The sequence below is a fragment of the Solea solea genome, chromosome 5 (assembly GCF_958295425.1).
Source record: "Solea solea chromosome 5, fSolSol10.1, whole genome shotgun sequence".
In the NCBI taxonomy this organism is placed as follows: domain Eukaryota; kingdom Metazoa; phylum Chordata; class Actinopteri; order Pleuronectiformes; family Soleidae; genus Solea; species Solea solea.
In genome coordinates, this window is record NC_081138.1 from 29,511,701 (window position 1) to 29,531,988 (window position 20,288).

Below are 20,288 nucleotides of genomic sequence, written 5' to 3' on the forward strand. Positions count from 1 at the left end.
ATATATGTGCATAATCTGTACCTTGTATATTATATATATATATGTATATATGTATATATCTATATATATATGATGAAAGCCACAATAAGATACGTAAACCCAAGGGGAAACTTATTGCGATTGTCATTACAAGCAGCCAATTTTCCATAAATAATATACAGTATACGTAGCAATATACTAAAAGGCTATATACAGTAGTAATTTAATTTTATTTATTTGGTATTTATTTAAACCAGGACAATGCAGGTATACTATATATATAATATAGATATGAGATGTATAATGTAACATAAGATGCAACTGAGCCAGCAGAAGTTATAAACAGGAAAATACTGTATATCAAAGGCTTTATATTAATGGCAACATGTGTAATTGTGAATGTGAAAGAAGAGTTATTAAAGTGTTATTCTCTCCTAAAAAATATTAATTTGTTTGATTGATCACAAGGTACAGATTATTTTTTGTTCATTTTGTAAAGCCGGGTTCTCTGTCAAAATAATCGTCCCATTGCTCCCTCTGAATGTGCTGAGAAAACATTAAAAATCTATAATACCTGGTGTAATTTACATATTCCATGTGGATAACTCAAATAAATCTGTAATGTGGGCAGCAGAGCAGACTCCAGTGTGATGCAAATGAAAACACAGAGATAACAGACCAGTTCAAAATATTTATTTGATTTACAAATACAATGATACCAAGGGAGGTCAGTGGTCAGTTCAATCTTTTCAGTGTTTTAAATGAGTTTCCACAACAAGAGGCACAGAGCCAGCGAGCAGAGAGCATGGCTGCGTGTGTTCAGGGCCACTGGAGCCATGTTTCTTCCTGTGGAGGCACAAGGTTTATCACCTTATAAACACAACATAAAATTCATGCTGGTTGCTCAGCAGAGGCGGGTATTGCAACAATAAATATATCTATGTGCTCACAAATACTTATTAAAACATCAGGCAGTGAGAGCAGGTCCATTCCGAAGGACGTTATTACAATGAGATATTACTATCTCCGCCCCCCCCCGAGACAACCCACCTCTCTTCTCCAGCAGGACGTCTCCTTCATACCGAGCCAGTCCCACAGCGTGTCTCTGCTCAGCGTCCAGCTCGGCCCACTGCTCCTCGGTGACAGCCCACGCCTGCTCCACAGTCAGCCATGACAGGTGAAATGCACTGAACACCACCTGCCAGACACAAATACAAACACCACAAATACAAACTGTATCTGTGTGGAGGACCCAGTATCCTCAATTCATACTTTTTGACATATTTGTTTTCTTTAAAAATGTTTAGTTTGCTGTTTGGAGTCTACCACCTAACTTATGTTTACTCTAACCAATGGAGACACACATGTGACATAATGCATGCATCAACTTAGTAATGACTCATTTTGGGGCTTAAGTTTGTAGAGCTTCCATCATGAAAACACCGTACCAATAGTCTGGTCTTATCCTTCTCCTCGTTTGAAGCCTTTCACTGACTGGGGCAGAGGACAGATAACTCAACTGTGCAGTCCTCCTGAAGGTCAGCTCTAGGTATCAGCAGAGAAAGGCCTCCAAAACCCTTTAAATACTAACATAACTCTGGGATTTACAGGCAGAATGACAGAGGATGCCCAACTGTTGGCTCATCTCAGTTCTCCTCAGATCTGAGCTGTCTTCAATAAAGCTTTTCAACTTAACACTTCACTCAAGAAACTCCAACTTTGGCCGTGTCACCTGATAATCAAATCTCTGCAACATTGATAACAACGTGAAAAGGTCGTAGTTAATATTTGTTAATGCCTTTCTGCATGGAGTTTGCATGTTCTCTCTGTGTGTGAGTGGGTTTTCTCCGGGTTCTCCGGCTTCTTCCCACAGTCCAAAAACATGCAATATGGGGGATTAGGTAAATTGGTCACTCTAAATTGAAAGTAGGTGTGAGTAACGTAGATAACGTAGGTTATCCTCCATCTTTCCATATTGCACCTTCAAACACTGCGTTGTGGATGAGCCTGGTGGAAATAATGCATGCGTGTAACTCACTGCCATCTTCTTTGGAGGCATCAGGGCAATGGCTGCGGGGCACATTCCTTCCACTTGTTCTTGTACCAGAGCTGACAGCACTATATCCTCCAGACCCGCTGGACAGAAAGACAAACACGGCACTTAGACGGAGTCTTAAATCAAATCAGACCAAATGGTTAAGGACAAAAGAACTTCCCCTTTCCCACCCTGGGGTATATTTTTTTTTTATTTGTACCTATCCATCCAAGAGCCAGTTTTTACTGCTTTTACTGCCCTCCAAAGCCTTTGGAAAAACTATTTTAAAATTGAGTTGATCTAAAGTTGCACTGTACCTGCCAGTGTTCCAATTTCAGTGAAAACCTCTGGTGCCCAAGCACTGACTGGCCCAAAGGCCTCTGGTCTGGACAAACAACCTGTGAGTGCTTCCATCTGCTGGTCAGTGCAAGGCAGGGACATCTCCCGTAAGAAGAAGGCGGCCACACTGCAGAGAGACAGAGAAAGACAGACTTTTTATACCGCTTTATAGTGAAGGTAAGCAAAATGTTTTAATGGGTCAATGCTGCGAAGTAATGCACACAGGAAATCTGTCAGCAGATGTTTATGATATCAGTTAATGCCTCTACATATACAACTCATTTTTATTCCTTTAGTCCGTGTCATTCCCCTGTTTGCAGTACAGTATATTAGATAATTGCCTCAAATAAGGAGGTTATGTATCAAAGGAACAAGAACTTCATGCATTTTCACTTAACTTTGTTGAGGAATGGAGTACAGGCCAAGGAAGAACCCATAAAATTTTAGTGCATATCTGGTTAAGGGGGCAGATCCAGCACTTGGCTTAGCGATAAGACCTGATTGAATTTAGGGAAACTGTTGGGCCGTGGCAGAGTTATTGTCTCTACTGAGAGCTATTTGAGTTTGGCAATGTCCTCAAAGTGGCTCACAAATGATGGCTCAGTTGCCTGTGGACCTCTCCGTACTTTCTGTGTTAAATGGTCTCAGAAAGTAGCATAATTGATCCAGTTATGCATACAATCCCACAACAATCTGGCGTCCAATGCATGGGCGCTGATCTCGCCTGCTGGACCATTCCAATATAATATCCTAAAAGCGCTTTCACACCTACGTTTGGTTTGGTTCACTTTCACACTGTACTTTCATAAGCAGACCAAAACCTGCCTGGACAATGTCGCGCAGTTAAAACAGCTGCTCGTTTGGGGCAGGGGGTTGCCCAAAACGAACCCTGACAAGGAAGAAGAAAACCCAACTCATCGAAATCCGTCCCCTTCAGCTTGTGGCTTGTTTGCCATACGTAAAAAACAATGGAGAAACACCAAATTTATGAAGTCTTTGGGTTTCTGTTCTGACTTTGGTGTTCAAAACTAAATGGTGACCCACACTTCCTCTCTTTGGTTCGCTGGAAAGTCTGTTTGCATTCATTTCCCACTGAAATGAAATTTCCTTATACTTATATACTTAATTGTTAAAGGGTACTTTTTTCTATCTCCAGATTGTATAAAATTCCCCAGCATGAGCCTGGGTCGGCTACAGTAGTATCTTTTGAGCTTTGATGCCAAGTGGAAGCTTCATAGTTTCTCAAACACACTTGTTGTGAAAGGGTGAGGTGAGGGGATATCCAGCTGCAACATTTAACTTTAAGGAAGGATTGTGGATAATCAGAAACGACTGCAATTTCTAATCACATACAGTATATTTGGCACAATTTACATCTCCTCATTATATTACAATATATGCGTAGATGTCAGGTGTCTTTGGTGCTGTGAAATTCCCCATTGTAGGAATAAAATGATTATTAATTATAAGTTTTTTGACTGACCTGAGGCCAAATGGGCTCAGTCTTTTCATCTCAGCTGGATACAGACCACAGATCAGATGACCAAATGTCACCAGATCGACAAAAGTCATGTCTTCCACCTTCAGCTTGCGTCTCCGCATCACACCTAAAACCACAGCTCTCATCTGGAACAAACAACAACACAGTATTCAGGTCAACTCCATTCATTGTCCTCTTTGTGTCGCGATGAAAACGTAAAAAAAACAACAGTGAGACCTTTTTCTGGCTCCAGTCCATCAGTGTCCCCAGATGTGTCAACACACCCGGGTCAGTGAGATTTGCATCCTGCAGTTCTCTTTCTCCCATCTCCGTCACCACCGAGCCCAGAGCCAAGACCTGGTCTGCTCTCAGTTCTCTGACCGGACTGAAAGACTGGATCAACCGTTGATTAAAAGTGTTGAAAACGTTGTATTCAGATCGTCAGTGTGGAGTGAAAGTAACATCAAATAAAAGAAACTAGCGTGAGATGAGGCTTTCTAAACTTGGCGTGTACCTTAGAGGCACGAGTTTAAAACTGACCTGTCTGAGTTTCATCCACAGTGAGCGTCGCTGCTCGGAGCTCAGAGAATTGTCTTGACCGAGAACCTCCACACACTGTTTCAGATCCTGCTGGGATATACGACTGAGCTGAGCGGACGTCCAAGCCGAAGGTAACGTCCCTCTGATGTCTGCGCAGCTCGGAACTGGCACTGCAGGTCAACGACATGGGAGTGGATTCATTATCAGGAATGACACGTTTCCATGTGCAGTGAGGGTCAACATTTGTGGGAAGTACTGTACTGTACGTGTCGGACCTTTTGCCCTCCTGCTCCGTGCTTTGACAATCCCTCTGACGAGACTCTGCGTCTGCCGTCTCTGGTGATGCTGGTCCATACACTGACTGATACACACTCCGCCCACCGCACTGTTCTCCCAGCTCCTTTGACCCATCAGGACCTGTTCCACCGTGTCTTTGTTCAGCACCGTCTGCACAGGAGGAACACACAAAATGAAACCTCAGAAAACAGGGAGGTTAAACACAGCGTTTGCATTGAGAGAGGAGGGGCTTTCAGGTGCTTACCAGTGGGATGGCGTTGATCTGCTTTGTTGAGAGTGAAAACACCAACCTGCCCAAATGTTCAACATCCCCAACTTGCCATTTGGACGGATCCCTAAGGAAGGTGAACATGTCCGTCCATTAATAAACAAATTGAGTAAAATAACCCGTGTCTTATGGTCAAGATAGTGTACTTCTGTTAAACTAATACCAAAGTCTGGCTTTAGTAAACAATGTACAGTATACTGTTGTATTAATGGTGTTATAACGTTGCAATATCGTGACATAATAATAATAATAATAACAATGACAAATAACTTTTCAATGGAAAAAGTGGCAACTGTGTCATTTCTGCTTAATGGAAGCACTTTTTTTTATTTGTATGTCTTGATGACTCAACTATAACGCTGACTGTTGAAACTGTCATTTATAAAAATGTTGCATATCATACTGTATGTGCATAATTAAAACGATTATTCAATGCATTCCTGAGTTATACAAAGATATAGTATAACGTTTGTTTGCCATGTCGACCCCATGTTTTTGTCCTTTACCCAAGCAAGTCATTGTGAGTGAGCAGGGCACTGATATCTCTGAGAGCCTCTTCAGGAAGGCAGAAACTCCTCATCTCCTCCAGCCGCAGAGCCACAGCTCCTCTGTCCACCTGAGACAAACTGTCACGATCCAAGAAAGGCAGTAAGGGCCCCAGGACGTCCAGCGTGGCGCCGTCAATCCCCGCGTCAGCCTGAGGAGAGCATCACATGCACACAGTGAGCCTGGATGACAAGGATTTCACAGCGACATGACTGCACTTGTGTGAAAAGCTGAGAGAATGAGGCAGCCTGCCGCCTGAATCTCTCCCCGTCTATTTCTCTCCTGACATTTGGAATACACACACACAGCTATCCTGAAGCCACGTGGTCCTCTTTTTGTTATTATTTGCACATTTTTTGAGTGAAGTTGAGTATTTTTATGTTATTACTCGGCCTCCTCGACACAACACTGTGAAAACTCAGAGCGGTTAATGACAGACAGGTATGTCAGCGAAATCACTCCAAGTGGTTCAAATAAAAACGACTGGACAACAGGATTTCAACAAATCCGATAAAAGATGTTTAGAAACAAAATTACAGAGCCTTGCTATTAATGCGTTAACACAAAACAAACAGATTACACGCATCAACTGGTTACTGATCGAACTTCTCTGCTTACAACCGAGGGTGTTGTGCAGTAAATGTAGTTCACGTCTCACCAGCTCAGCCTTGGCCTTCTCAGCTAAATTCGTCTGCTTGTAATGTGGCAGTTTGAGGAATTCGGCAAAATGCGCCTGGATGTGGTCCAGAATGGCTCTGAAGGATGCATTAGAGAAGTTCTCCATCATCGTCACGCTGGGAAAACAGGGAACAGGTGGTGTTGCGTTTTAGTTGCAATCTGGGTGCAAAACTAAAGTGTGAAACACTCACGAGTGAAAGATTACACTCACGGTAATGTCGCAGCAAACCCAGAGTCCAAAACAGTGAGGTCAAGCTCGGGCTGTTTCCTCATTTCCTCGATGATGCATTTGCGCTGGTGACACAGCCAAAACACATCTGACCTTGTTTGTATTAAACACATTCTATTAAGTTCATGCAGGACATGCACCACAGTCTATTAATCATCATGCTCCACTGTCTCATCGAGACGGTTCATTTAAGTAAACTCCTCCCTCATTCAGTACTTGCTGCACGAATGCTGCCTCATCTCCATTTTCTCCAGATCTGAATTTAGCAGGATCAAAAGTTTAAAATGCTTTTTCAAAGACGCTGAGGCGCTGCTCACTCTCAGCGTCTCCTGTCCCTGTTTAGCTTTGAGTGCTGCTTGGTTAATCCAGGGAGCATCAAAAGAGCAAATCTGTCAGCGCCAAGTCTCAGAACACAGAGCATCTAGGCTGCTTTTTCCCCATTGCTATGTTAAAACTATGGAAGTAAATCTGTGCCATCTGAGTTTGAATTCGAATTTCTAACACTGAAGTTTTTTGCATCAAAATTAGACTTTGAATTTTATAAACCATCAAATTTCAAGCACTGATTTTTTTTTTTGCCTTTGATTGGTCATGTGACACCAACACGGGAATGCTGTCAGTAATTAAGTATTAGATATTAGTCGACACGTTTCACATTAACATGATTTATTGAACAATGTGACAGCATTCCCGTGTTGGTGTCACATGACCAATGTGAGCGTAAGTTGATTGGCTTGGTGTTGGATGAATTGAGGGATCGATTGCTTCTCTCTGGTGACCCGGATATTGACTGACGTTTTTGCAACTGAATTTTTTGAGACACTGAATTTTTTGCAACTGAATTTTTTGAGACGTTGAATTTTTTGCAACTGAATTTATTTCAACTTTGAAAAAAAATCTAAGGCAAAAGAAAAAAATCAGTGCTTGACATTTGATGTTTTTTTAAAATTCAAAGTCTAATTTCTATGCAAAAAAATTCAGTGTTAGAAATTCGAATTCAAACTCAGATGGCACAGATTTACTTCCATATAAAACGCATATACAGAGGCTATAAGAATGTGCAATATAGAGCGTCTCATATTCCTTTTTTTCAGCACAACCTATAGGCATTTTTTTTAGTATATAAACAAACCTGAATAAAAACTATAAGAAGAAGAAAACACACATTTTGTAAAGCCTGAAGATCACCCCCCAGGATGTCCATATAAGGAGTTGTGTCATGCAACATGCAAACTCCATGCAGAAAGCTCCCTTGTTCTGAGCAGCTTGTGAAGTCAGGTCTTCTTGCTGCAAAGTGCTAACCTCTACACCAACCCGTGTGGCCACACACATTAGCAAATCAATGTAAGGAATTACAGCTACAGCTGGTGTATGTCATGATGTGTTTGCTTCTCACCAGGGCCGGCCTCATGGTTCCAGGCAGGTCACTAACAAACTGAAGTAACTCTGCAAAATCAGTGCCGTTGGTCCAAAGCCTCAAAAAGTCGCAGCTCATTCCACCAGCGATTTGACCCAGAGCCCTGAAAGAAAAAAGAAAATTGTCTACTGCTTTATTTTCCATTCACCAGTTCACTCATACTTTCATACAGCACATCCACGTATGTGCAGCACATTTTCTTCCTCCACTCATCTTTCACACGCTGCCGGCACAGTGTTCAACGGCCACTTCACGCAAAAAATATACAGTTTTTTTGTTTTCTTTAGTTTTTTTTACCAATTTCCAGAGATAAATGTGTTATTTGATCCTCAGACAGTGGATCGGAGACACACGTCTCATTCCCACAACAGAGGAAGTTTGGATTGAAATAAATAAATAAAATTGACAAAAAGACGACGCCAAAGTCACTTCCTTCAAAGAAAATAAAAGCCCTTTACTGTGTTTTATGAAAATAAAATAAATAAATAAAAAAAACTGGTCAAATTTGGTCGAATTAAACAAACAAAACAACATCATAATGACTTTAAGTTTATTCTTCACTTGACCAACCAATTTGGGAATTGAACCCACAACCGTTTAAGTTAAGAAACGACTCGCTCTGCCACTGAGCTACCACCACATATACAGTACCATACCTACGGCTGTATTTTAATTCAACATTGGTACAACTTACCGCACTGACTTGCTGGTCACGTTCGTTAATTCATGGATTTTTCTAAACAGAAGCTGAGCCTGGAAAGAAAAAAAAAAGAAATATATGCACAATGTGTGAAAGTATGCTTCAATGTCATGACGGAGTGAAAAGGAGAACTTTTATTGATTTGACTCAGGAGTGTATTCAGCTGAGAACAGGTGGTGAAAGCAGGTCAACACACTCTTGGCCGTGAAAAAATCCCTTTCAGGTAGATATTATTAATTTATGCTACACTCCTCTGCACCATTGTACGACATCCAAACTAATTAGCCTGATGGCGGCTGATGCCTATGGAGTAATAATATTCTGAAAGGCTCATGTGAAGCATAACTAATGAGTTTCAGACCAAAGAGGACTACGAGAGGAGCTCAGAGAACCAGCTACGCATTGTTGTCGTGTTACGACAACGTTTGAGAGCACACAAAGACAAAGTTAAGAAAGGGAGGGAAAAGAATGTGCACCTGCTGTTGTGACCAGAGAGCGTCCCGGTACAGGCTAATTTGTCTCAGGACTGTTTCTCCATCCGTGGCGTCGCTCAGCGTCCTCAGAGGCACAAACGGTAGAAGACAGTTTCGCTGTAGTGTGAGGTTCTGCAGGTCTCTGAGTACAACCTGGAAACACGCGACCACAACAGGAACAAGTGGCATTTTAAGCACCGAGGGTCTACGGGAAAGCACATTTTTCACACCGACCAGGGCTGTGTTTTTGAAAAAAAATGGTGTATAAAGTAATTATAAAAAAAATGTTTAGGAACGTTAATCAGGTAGCAAAAGTGGAATGAAAATAAGTAATAATTGGCCGATTAATTCATTAATAATCAGCTGAAAACAGATTTTTAAAGCGGCAAATCTAGGCCCAGTTAACTGGAAAAGAAATATACATGTAACTCAGTGAATTAGGGGTTTCATTTATAATGAAATAAGATGTATATATAATAATGTATATTTCTGTCTAATTAGAAAAATGGATTAACAAATGTTTATTTTCATTGTTTTTGTTGGATTAGAGGGGGATTATGGTGCTTCCTGAAATACTACGCTTCATAAAATGACTTCATGGAAAGTATGGGAGAACATTTGTCATCACTGACACTGGTGATAGACACCAGGAAAGAAATGCTTGTCATATAAAAAAAACTGTACCCCAGTGACCAAAAGATTAATTTAAGTGTCTTTCCATCACCATTACAGTCTGCAATCATTTTTAATCATCATGACGTCAAGTTTAACCAAAAGAATTCCCCATCTGCAAGAGGAAAACGGCTGGAAATAGTTCACATCCTCTATAATCCCACATGTAAACAACACAGCAGCTGAATTATAAAGAGCTGAGGGGTGAAAAAGTGATGGATTCATGACAACAAGCACTGCCACTGGTACCTCCTGCATTGCATCATACAGCATGGCCCTGTGGCCAGGCTTCAGCTCCGCTAACAGCGTCGTCCAGCACCGACAGTGGACAGGCCCGCTGATCTCTGACCACTGGACGTCTCTGAGCACAGCCGGCGAGAGTCCAGAGAGTATCGGCTTCAGTCTGCACAGGTGTTCCACAGTGAGCTGGCAGAGAGGAATAAACACGGGTGAGCAATGCAGCTGTGCGGGAACTGAGAAGATGTTTTATTTTTAAATATATCTGCTTACATTTGTGTCCTTGGAAAGCTTAGTTAGCAGCTGAAACGCCTGTGGAAATTTAAACAAAAAATGACTAATCCTGCTCACAAAATACACATCTTTACTGATACTTATCGGTCATATTTTTTATTTATGTGTGTTTATCCCTGGGCAGCTAATTAACTGTATCTCCACATAAGCCTTTGGCAGAAGGAGGACAATGTGAGAGGAAGACTGGACTGGTGTGCTGACCTGTGCTGGGGAGTATCTGTGTAATCCTGGCTGTGAGAGGATTTCCAGGAGCTGCTGTGAGGGGAGCGACAGCAGGAAGGGAGCTCCAAGCTGAGGCAGCAGAGCACTGAGAGCAGAGAGCTCCGCCATGGTGCTGACATTCAGGGTCTGAAGAGCCGGTGTCAACCATGAGGACAACTATTCATGAGACACAGTTACACAGAGTTAAACCCCCCGTCACCTGACAGAAGCTTGTTCAGTCTGAAAAAACGGCTGCAAGCAGGGACACAAAAATAAATTGATTTCAACCACCTCATAAAAGAACCACCCACTGCTCACTCTCCAGCACCAAAATCCATGAAGAAAATCAGCGTTTTTAGCTCACAGGGAGACGAGTGCTGCTGGTCTACTGCTGCCTCGTTTGGCAAGTTTGCGTCACTTTAAGGTTGATCCTAATAATAGATTACGAACTCTGCAGTTACAAAATAATACACTCGTAAAGGCCGTCTTACAGTGTGAAAAATTCTTAAAAATATCGTTAAATTAAGCAGACATAGAGTTTATTAGGTGAGCTTTTAGTTAAGCAGACAAATATCTGTTATTTCAGTGCAGCACTGGGTGTGAATCATATTCTGGTGTCTGTGTGAACATGTGTCACTCACTCGCCCGCTGTCACTGATGAAGCCCTTTGACATACACTGAGCCAGCTGCTGCCACAGAGCAGAGGACACAGCCGAGTCCAGCACATATGAACCCAGGTCTCCTGGATCCAGATAACAGGCGAGGACCCCTAACCTACAGATTCAAGATTCAAAATTCAAGAATTTTTTACTGTCATTATGAGGACATAATGAAAGTTTTGCAGAGACTCCCGGCTTGAGGTACACAATAAAATAGCAAAAATAACGAAAGACTCAACACTTAAATAAGATATAACGAAAGGCTTAACCCTTAAATACGACACAACAACAGACTTGACACTTAAATAACAGATGACAGAGTTTCTCTTCACTCATCAAACAACTTCACACAGAGATCTGTTCATCAGTAAATATCATAATAATAATAATAATAATAATAATAATGAAGTAAAAGCATAAAACAGAGATGAAGTAAACAGGATTAATAGGTGTTCAGGTGCATACCTAAAGCAGCGTACATACGTACCACATACACATAACCCCACTTCTTCTTAAAGCTTAATTCCACCAAAAATCGCTGTGTTAATCTCTAAAATATAGTGAGGAAACAGATTCTGTGCTCCAGTCACGCAGGAACGATTCTGTGAACAAATCTTTTTAATTAACTGAATCTAATGATTCAGTTACACTGAAAACAACTGCTTTACAAGTCATTAGTCACTAGTTTTTTTTGTGTCGTGTGTAAAACGAAGTCACGGCAGTTTCATGCAGCCGTGCTGTGATGACTTTAGTAATATAAAGCGTGCAGATGCGGTTCCTCCCAATCTACAGTGTCCAAATAACAAGGGAACCCCAGCCGTTTGACCTGGTAGGGATTCGAACCAGCAACCCTCCAAAGCCCAATTCCATTTCCATTTGGCCGGTTGAGTATTTTTCGGAGGGCTGTGGTACCGGGAAGTGACGTACCGAGGGCCGTAGTACGCAGGTCCAAGGATTTACCCGAACAATATGGCCTTTACCGTTTTTTTACTTCTTGGCCATCTTGGTCATCTTGGCCATAACCCTAACCTCACTTCATCTCCGTGCCGAACCCTAAACCCCGGGGTGCTCTTTTTCCTGATATTGAGTTGTTTCTTGTACGTGATATACTTGAAGCTGTCTCTTCTTCCACTTTTCTGAGATTTCTCTTTTAAAATCCTCTATTGTAGTGAAAACTTCAGGACTTCTAGCTTGAGGAATAGATGCCAGCGCCGGCGAAGTCTTATCACATGACCGTCGTTCCCAGTTTGTACTTAAACCAGTCCCTGGGTACGACGTAGTACAGAAACTCTCAAGTGTGCGCTGTCCTGTCCTGGTGGATTCTCTGCTTAACAAACCAGTAAATGGGCAATGACGGTTACACCGTTGCAAACAGATGTCTCTCTCTCTTTGTGAGTGAAGACGATATAAATCAGCCTTAACAAGCACTTAAATGGTCCACTTCTTCAGTCTAGGCCCCACCTCAGTATGTTATCACTGGTCAGGTTCTTCTTCCTGTTGAGGAGGGTGCGAAGCACATGGCGCCCCCTTACACCATCCAGGCTGCCGTTGCCTAGCAACTCCACCAGAGGAGCAAGCTGAGAGAGAGACAACAGATGAGTCATTTTCAGATTAATCATTTTTGAATAAGCTGGAAACAAAATGCATTAACTACTATATGAAAAAGGAGGCACATCACAAGAGCAAGCAAACACATAGTTTCTAGTAAGGTGATGTTCTGCAAACTCTTGCCTCGCGGCGGGAGTGATGTCACCTCCGATTTAACCTGGTTCCACTTTAGAAGTTTGATGTGTCTTAAGTGTTTAGTGACTGTGAATGCAACAGCATAAAGGCCTCTGACCTGTTGTGACGTCAGTTGCTGAAAACGACTGACTGGGAGGTACGGCAGGAGCGGGAGGATGGAACTGAGGAAGTACGGTGGCCACGTGTGGACGTCGCCCACCACACTGGACTGCAGGAGTCTCTTCACAAAGGCCCTTTTCTGCAGCGACTTCATCCCAGAGCTGTGGTCACGGATGGCGGTCAGTCTAAAGACCCCGACACAGACGCACGCCTTTAGCATTTTTCACAAGACAATACGCACGTGAATATGATGACGACGACGACGACGGCGACTCACACGCTGTCGTTGATGATCAGAGAGGTCGGGAAACTCATGATGTCCGGGACAGACATGAAGGGAATGAACTGAGACAAGTCCACAAACAGTTCCGGGGTGACGCGCGGGAACTTGTGGATGAACGCAGCGGTCATCGTCTCCATGGCTTGCAGCTCTTGTTGCGACGCCTGATTGAGAGAGAGTGAGAGTGAGAGACAGAACAAAAGAAAACAACAGCGACTGGTGTCATTTAGAGTCAACAACAGGAGAGAGAAGTGACACTGTTGCAGGGTTGACAGCTCCATCAGCCGGCTTTTATGTGCGTTTTTTGATTTGCAAACACCTGAGTGAGGTGGAATAAGTGCAACAGAAACAGATTCAACGAATAAAGGATGAAGGCGCTCATTATGTGAATTAAATTAAAGCAGATGAAAGGAGGAATGTGTGGTGGACTGTTCAGGAAACCACAACATGCCTCCACCTAGTGCAAGAACCACAGTTTACTACAATAATAGACAGCGGTAGAGTGTTTCAACCAGAAAGTTAAGGTTTCACTTCCCACCTCTGGGGGGTTCAGTTCCCGTCTTTCATAACTATTTACACACTTGACAGCACACAGTGGCTATACTGTATCTTATAGTGAACCTGGTTCAACTTAACAGCCGTGGATTTACTCATTCAGGGTTCCCACACCTTAAATTCAAGGACTTTCCAAGATCAATTCCTTAAAATTCAAGGAACCCAATGTGCTGACACAGCTTAAGATGGGAGGGCAGCTTTGTTAGAGCGGCTTCGTCCATGATGGCGTCCAATTGTATTGATTTGCAGCACACTCCGCTCTCTGGACAAGTGATTGTCCTTCAGATCTTGGTCAAAGTCGGTCTTTGTCATTTTTCTTTAGTGAGCATTTCCTACACATCACGTCCTTGCTTAACTTTACTCGCTCATTGTTCTGCGAGGAATCAAAATCTCACATCAACAGTCGGAGACAGACAGTGGACACGGCTAGTAACTATGACGATGACACTATGACATCAAGCAATGCAGGGCGGAATCAGTAGGTGGCGACGAAACAAACAAGGGAGACATTTACTTAAATATCAATTTAACTTTGTTTTGCACAAAATTCAAGCACTTTCATTTAGGGCGATTTTAAAAACTTTAACATTCACAAACTTTCAAGGACCCATGGGAACTTTGTTAGTTTCATATCTCCTCAAAATTTTTACCAACATTTTGGAAAGTTCTGTTAAACCTTTGGGGACATTTTTAACTTGTCATGTCCTCTTTCATGTTTTATAGAAAACTCCTTCTTCACACCATCTTCATTAATATTAATCAGAATCAGAATCCTTTTATTGTCATTGCACATGTACAACAAATTTTAGCAGCAACCGAGAGTACTTAAACAAGTGTCAAAGTAAGTACGTAAAAAAGTGTCAAAGTAGTAAGTAAAAAAGTGTCAAAGTAAGTACGTAAAAAAGTGTCAAAGTAGTACGTAAAAAAGTGTCAAAGTAAGTACGTAAAAAAGTGTCAAAGTAAGTACGTAAAAAAGTGTCAAAGTAAGTACGTAAAAAAGTGTCAAAGTAGTACGTAAAAAAGTGTCAAAGTAAGTACGTAAAAAAGTGTCAAAGTATAATATTATTAGTATTAATACTAGTTGGTTTTTCTATTATTGTGACCATCTGCCTATTTATATTTTCTACATTGATCTGTTTCCAGAATTTGATGTTTTGTTTGTGATCTGCTGAACTCGTTTCTGTACGTCTGTCCGTCGAGTTTTTCCTCACTCAATATGAGGGTCTGAGGACAGAGGATGCCACTTGCTGTGCAGACTGTAAAACCCTTGGAGGCAGACTGTGTTTGTGATTTTGGGCTATAAATATAACGAAGTCCAGCCGAGAACAAACCTGACTAGTTTCAACTTGCAGCTGGTTCCAGCTCCGATGCATATGCGAGAGAAACCTCTTGACTGCATCCTTTTCAGCAGACATCACAAGAGTGCGAATGCTGTCCCTCGGCATCTGGAGGTACTCCTGGGAAAATAGAGTCAGTGAATGTTAAACTCGGCGAGCTGATGTGCTGTGACAAAAATAATAATAATAATAATAATAAAAGTGAGTGTTGCTGCAGAGGCTGGTACCTGCATCAGAACCCTGAGAGCTGAAGAGTTGTTGTCCTGCTGGATCAGGTCCCACAGGACAGGCTGATTGACAACACAAAGTTATTCACTCTTTGCTCTGTGTGTGTGTGTGTGTGTGTGTGAGCGTGTTTGGGTATGCGAGTGTGTGTCTTACACTGAAGCAGCTCAGCAGGTCTTCTTTCAGAGACGTGTTCTGCTCTCTGCGCAGAAAGACTCCCACAGTGTGAAGGACGCTCATGGAGGCTTCCGGCTGCAGCGCGGCCCAGGACGTGTTATCGAGGAGACTGGAGAGGAGGATGGCCTGGCCCAAACCTTGCCTCGCCTCTCTTTCCCCTTCGTCGAGACCCGACGAGAGGCCCACCATGAAGTCCAACACTCGCAGAACGTATCCCAGCGCCACTAAGAACCTTTCACGCTCGCTTCCCTCCACCTCGCACACGCTGAGCTTGTGCAGAACATCGACCAGAAGCGGGGCCGGGTCCACGCACAGCTGCGATGTGTCAAATTCATACCGTGCTGGGAGCATGTCAAAAAATCTCTGTAGGAAACACTTCCTGCCCTCGAGATCCGTCTGCAAATCAGCACAGAACTCAGCAAACTGAGGCACTGATCGCACCAGCTGACCGTACAGTGTAACATTCAGACACATGTACTCTTTCAGGCCGTGTGTGTGCCCGCAGAGCTCCAGGAGAGTGGTGTTCGTGAAACGATGCGCAGCCCACTCCCGGTACTGACAGGCCTCCTCAGTGCTGTCAGCGTGAGAGAAGTTGAGAACTTTGGAGCAGTACACGGCGGCCCAGCTTGGCTCCGAGAGCGGTCCGTGCGAGTCCAGAGAATCACTGGAATCACCGCACAAAGCCGAGATGAGGACGGAGTTGTTTGGGAGGAAGCAGTGTGTGAAGGCCCGGGCACTGAGCGACCTGCTGCCCAACTGAGCCAAACAACCCTCATCGAGTCCTGAGCTTCCTGTGGCCTCAGCTGACAGCTGCACACACAGGTCGTCTATGTTTGTCTGGTTAAAAAAACTGTAGTCCTTTGTCACTGCAGCCTGAAAATAATGAAACAGAAAGGAGTTAAAGCTGTGGTCGGCAGAACTGCATCCCCAGGTCTTTAAATACTATTGTGGCTCACTGTCACTGAGACCGGGTTTGTGTGGGATTTCTCCAGGTTCTCCATGCAGACGTTATTTGGACACTCTACATCACACATGGGCAACATAAGGCCCTGGGGCCGGATCTGGCCCTCAAACCATCCTCACAAGTTACCTCACGTTGACTTTTGCTCAGCTCAAGTGACAGATCAACAGTTGTAATGACGGAATCAGAGCTAAGATGAGAAACAGCCTCAGAAACACAGAAGCTGCCTCACAATGTCCTGTTTTTAACCAAGAGACAACGCTCAGGATCTGTGGAGCGCTACACAAAGTTACTGCAAATACAGACATTAATAGCATTTAGGTAGTGAAACACAACCAGACTTCTCCAAATCCTCCATCTCTGAAATGCTCTGTCCATACAGAATTCATGTGACTGCGTTAAGTGACTCTCCTTTAGTTGCAGCTAATGCTGGAAATGTGATTTTTACACCAGTGGGACTTGTGCGTGCATCTGCTTAGGAGAACCGCTGATAGAAGCGCTGCTTTCTGACCTGCCCTGTGATTGGCTAAATGCATAGTGTGTCATTCCTGCCACTAGGAGTCTCTTTGCGTCCTCTGCCACAGACATTTATGAAGAAGCTTACAGAAAAACTCCCAGTAATCCCTTACCTGATGTGCTCTCTGCAGCCAGAACGAGGAGTTGGCACACACGGTGTTGTTGAACTCGTGGGCAAAGAACTCACTGCAGACGTGGACCCAGAGGAAATCGTCCTCGGCCGCAGACAGGTACCAAGCCGCGTCCGAGCATGTGGCGTGCAAGTCCAGCCCCAGCTGAGCCCCTGCGGGATGGACCGACCCGTTCTCCGTGTCAAACAGCTTGCAGTAGAGGTACACAGTAAAGTTGGAGACGCCCGTCAAGCCTGGGATAGACTCGTTACACGCCGCCTCCAGGATTTCTGTCGCGGTGGAGAACTCGGTCCCTTTCGGCTGGTCGGTCCTCTCCGTTTGTGCACTGGCGAGATCGAGGAGGCGGTTTTGTCTGGAAACCTTCGGTGAAGAACGGGCCTGTGGTTGCTGTGATCTGACCTCCGCTTCTTCAGTGGACGGGCAGGACAGGAACGGCAGTGAGCTCGGGAGACCATGGGAACTGACGCCTAAAGCCTGGGTGTTCCAAGTCACATTGTGCCTTATCCCCCTATATGTGCACGGGCAGATGGTGGAAATGTGATTTGAATTCGATGTGAAGAAAACATGAAATCAATGAGACACGTTTCTGAAACATCTTACCATAAGATCAGCTGCCTCAGGTCACCTTTGAAAAAGACAAATATAAGCAAATATTAGCTGAAAAATCAAAGTGACAGAGTGAATGGAAAAAGCAGTTGGCAGACCCCGCGGCTCACAAATAAGCCCGATGTAGTGGGAGTGTGGCTCAGCCAACAATGGCCGCGATATAATGTTACTGACATCAATGAGAGGATAAAGAGATTAGCCGAGCTAATGACAGGTGCTTTCAATGGCCCGGGATGATTCTAAAGATTTTAAAGCAGTGTGAGTCACTGTCATGTTTTCCCTCCAGCGTAATTCAGGTGAACACAAGGCCAAACTGAGAGCTTTGAAAATACACTTACACAGTTTGACGAGTAAATTACTGACACTGTGCAAACAGTTTCAACATCATAATGAAACGTTTAAGATTCTGCATTTGTTTGGTCTTTGTGAACAAAAACAACGTCACATTATTTGTATGCTGCAGACTTCCATCTGAAAACAGACCCCGTCAAGCAAAACTATCAGACCTGGCTGAGGGAGCGTTTGTGTGTATACAGCAGGAGTGCAGAGGCAAGAAGCTATGCTGTCAAACTGCTGAACAACCGGTAGCATTGACTTCTGAACCTTTTTCGTCGACACTTTCATGTCGACACGTCAACATGTTTAAAGTATAAATACTGTTGATTCTCTGCTGTGATTCAACCACTCAAATTTACCACATAACAGGAAACATTATTACACGTTTAAGTTCCCCTGGTGTAACGGGCAACCAAATAGTTTGGAAAGATGTGCTCTGAAACACTTAACTTTTTAAAGGTATTATGAAAGCTTCCTTATTGCGATTGTCTGAACCAACACATGTGACCTAAACATGACCCACAACCTGAAACTGCCCCACAAACTCACCAACAGAGCACCGGCCGTGAGTGTTGGGCTGTGACACATCCACGAAGCTGCTGACATCATCAAGCAGTGCCATGGTAACACGTGACACTTTCTTCCTCAGGTTGCCATACACAGAACTGCCCACCCTGTGCAGGAGGCCCCTCCTCAGCCCGTCCAAACTCTGAACAAGAGCCACATTTTGCTGCGCCAGGTAGCCTCCTTGCTCTCCTCCACGTGACCGCGACAACGCCTGCAGCAGCAAACTTTGCACAAAGTCTGGATCATCCTGGGCGGCCGTCTTCTCTTCCACAGATGCATTTCCAGACAGTCCGTCCTGCATCATGGCCTCAGGAGGCAAACTGAAGGGCTTCAAGCGTCCAAACGCGCTGGAGTCCTTACTGTGCTCAGCTCCTTGTCCTGCTGGGTGTATGCTGACCACAGGCTTCCAGCTGCGTGTCTCAAAGAAGCGCAGCAGCTGCTGGAGCCAGCTGACACTGAAGGCGCAGTCACTACGACCCTTCAGGGCACAGATGAAGCCCTGCAGGCCCGCACTGGCCTGACCGTACGTCCCACTGACCATAGCTTGAAGTGCGGCCTCCAGCACAGCACTCACAGTCCTCCAGTTCTGAGTTAATAAAGTCAAGAGAGGCCAGTTCGGCTGACGCTCTGACAGAGTGATCAGACTCTGCAACAGCCCCAGGAACCAGTCCCAGTGAGGACTTCCCCTCAGAGACAAAAACCAGTCCTGCACTTTGAGGCTGGGGCGCGGTGGTACGCGTCCGTTCCACTGGTTCAGCGCGGCACCGCCCTCAGACTGGAGAAGGAAATGGAGCACCTTCTCCCAGAGCTGTTCCTCGTCTGGCTCCGCCGGCGCCTCCTCCAGCTCCGCACCCATCTCTTGGAGATACAGGGAGATGTTGTAGAGAAAGCCTGAGAGTCTGTGTCTGTCTATCGGCTTGTTCAGCGACGCCAGACTCTTGCTGGGAAAAAGACCCAGGGATTTAAGACCCCCCATGATATTCCTCACCCACGGGTGCACGGACTGGTCCTCCTTGGTTGTTTCTGGAGGAGCCGTCTGAGGATTCCAACCACCTCCTTTACTCCATTTTGAGATGATGTCCTTAAGAATGGCATCTCGTTGGTCCTCTTGACCACTTCCTGAGAAGGGAACAAGTGCGCGACAGCATCAGCGCGGGGACACGCGTTCTGTGAAATCATCCAAATATGACATATTTTGGTGCGACACTCACCCGTCTTCTCAGGACATCCTCGTCCCAGTAAGACAGCACAAACTACGATGCTGGTGAATCTCAGAGTGGCCATCGCTGGCCCGTTCCCTGGCATCTTCATCTCATGCCAACATGCAAAGTGACACAGCAGTGTCACATATTTCTTTACAGCAAAAGAAAAATGATGTGTTTAAACTCATGTTTGTGTTGTTTTCATTTAGCTAATGATCACACTCAAGGAGTAAAGTATCTTAGAGGAGAGGAGGCTATTAAAGCTTAATGACTGCCACATCACCTTACACTTTCACTGCATGGTTACTAAACAAGCATCAGTGGAGTTATTCACTTTCAAAACCGACAAGACTCAACTATTTAAACTACTCAACTAAAAAAAACGTACATCGGTATCAGCCGATATTCAAATAGTCGACCGTCATCAGCGTACGCGATGACTTTCACCAATCTGGGCGACATATACTGAAGACAACTGAACACTGCACCTAGTTAAATAAGACGTTAAA

At 44.1% G+C, this 20,288-nt stretch overlaps 1 protein-coding gene across 1 annotated transcript; it reads right to left on the reverse strand.

Annotated features, from left to right (window-relative positions):
• Positions 1-663: 663 nt before the first annotated feature.
• On the reverse strand, positions 664-19,909 carry LOC131459168 (stereocilin). The gene is made up of 29 exons (XM_058628652.1): positions 19,789-19,909; positions 18,560-19,696; positions 17,669-17,693; positions 17,051-17,576; positions 15,440-16,333; positions 15,286-15,348; positions 15,053-15,178; positions 13,164-13,330; positions 12,885-13,071; positions 12,506-12,621; positions 11,027-11,159; positions 10,386-10,562; positions 10,164-10,202; positions 9,903-10,079; positions 8,985-9,134; positions 8,503-8,561; positions 7,788-7,911; positions 6,374-6,456; positions 6,143-6,278; positions 5,445-5,635; positions 4,915-5,005; positions 4,649-4,820; positions 4,374-4,543; positions 4,071-4,226; positions 3,837-3,979; positions 2,332-2,480; positions 2,018-2,115; positions 1,030-1,177; positions 664-825 (listed from the first exon to the last, which is right to left on the reverse strand). The coding sequence occupies exons 1-29, from the start codon at positions 19,886-19,888 to the stop codon at positions 737-739; spliced, it is 5,826 nt and encodes a 1,941-aa protein (XP_058484635.1). The 5' UTR covers positions 19,889-19,909; the 3' UTR covers positions 664-736.
• Between the last annotated feature and the right edge of the window lie 379 nt (positions 19,910-20,288).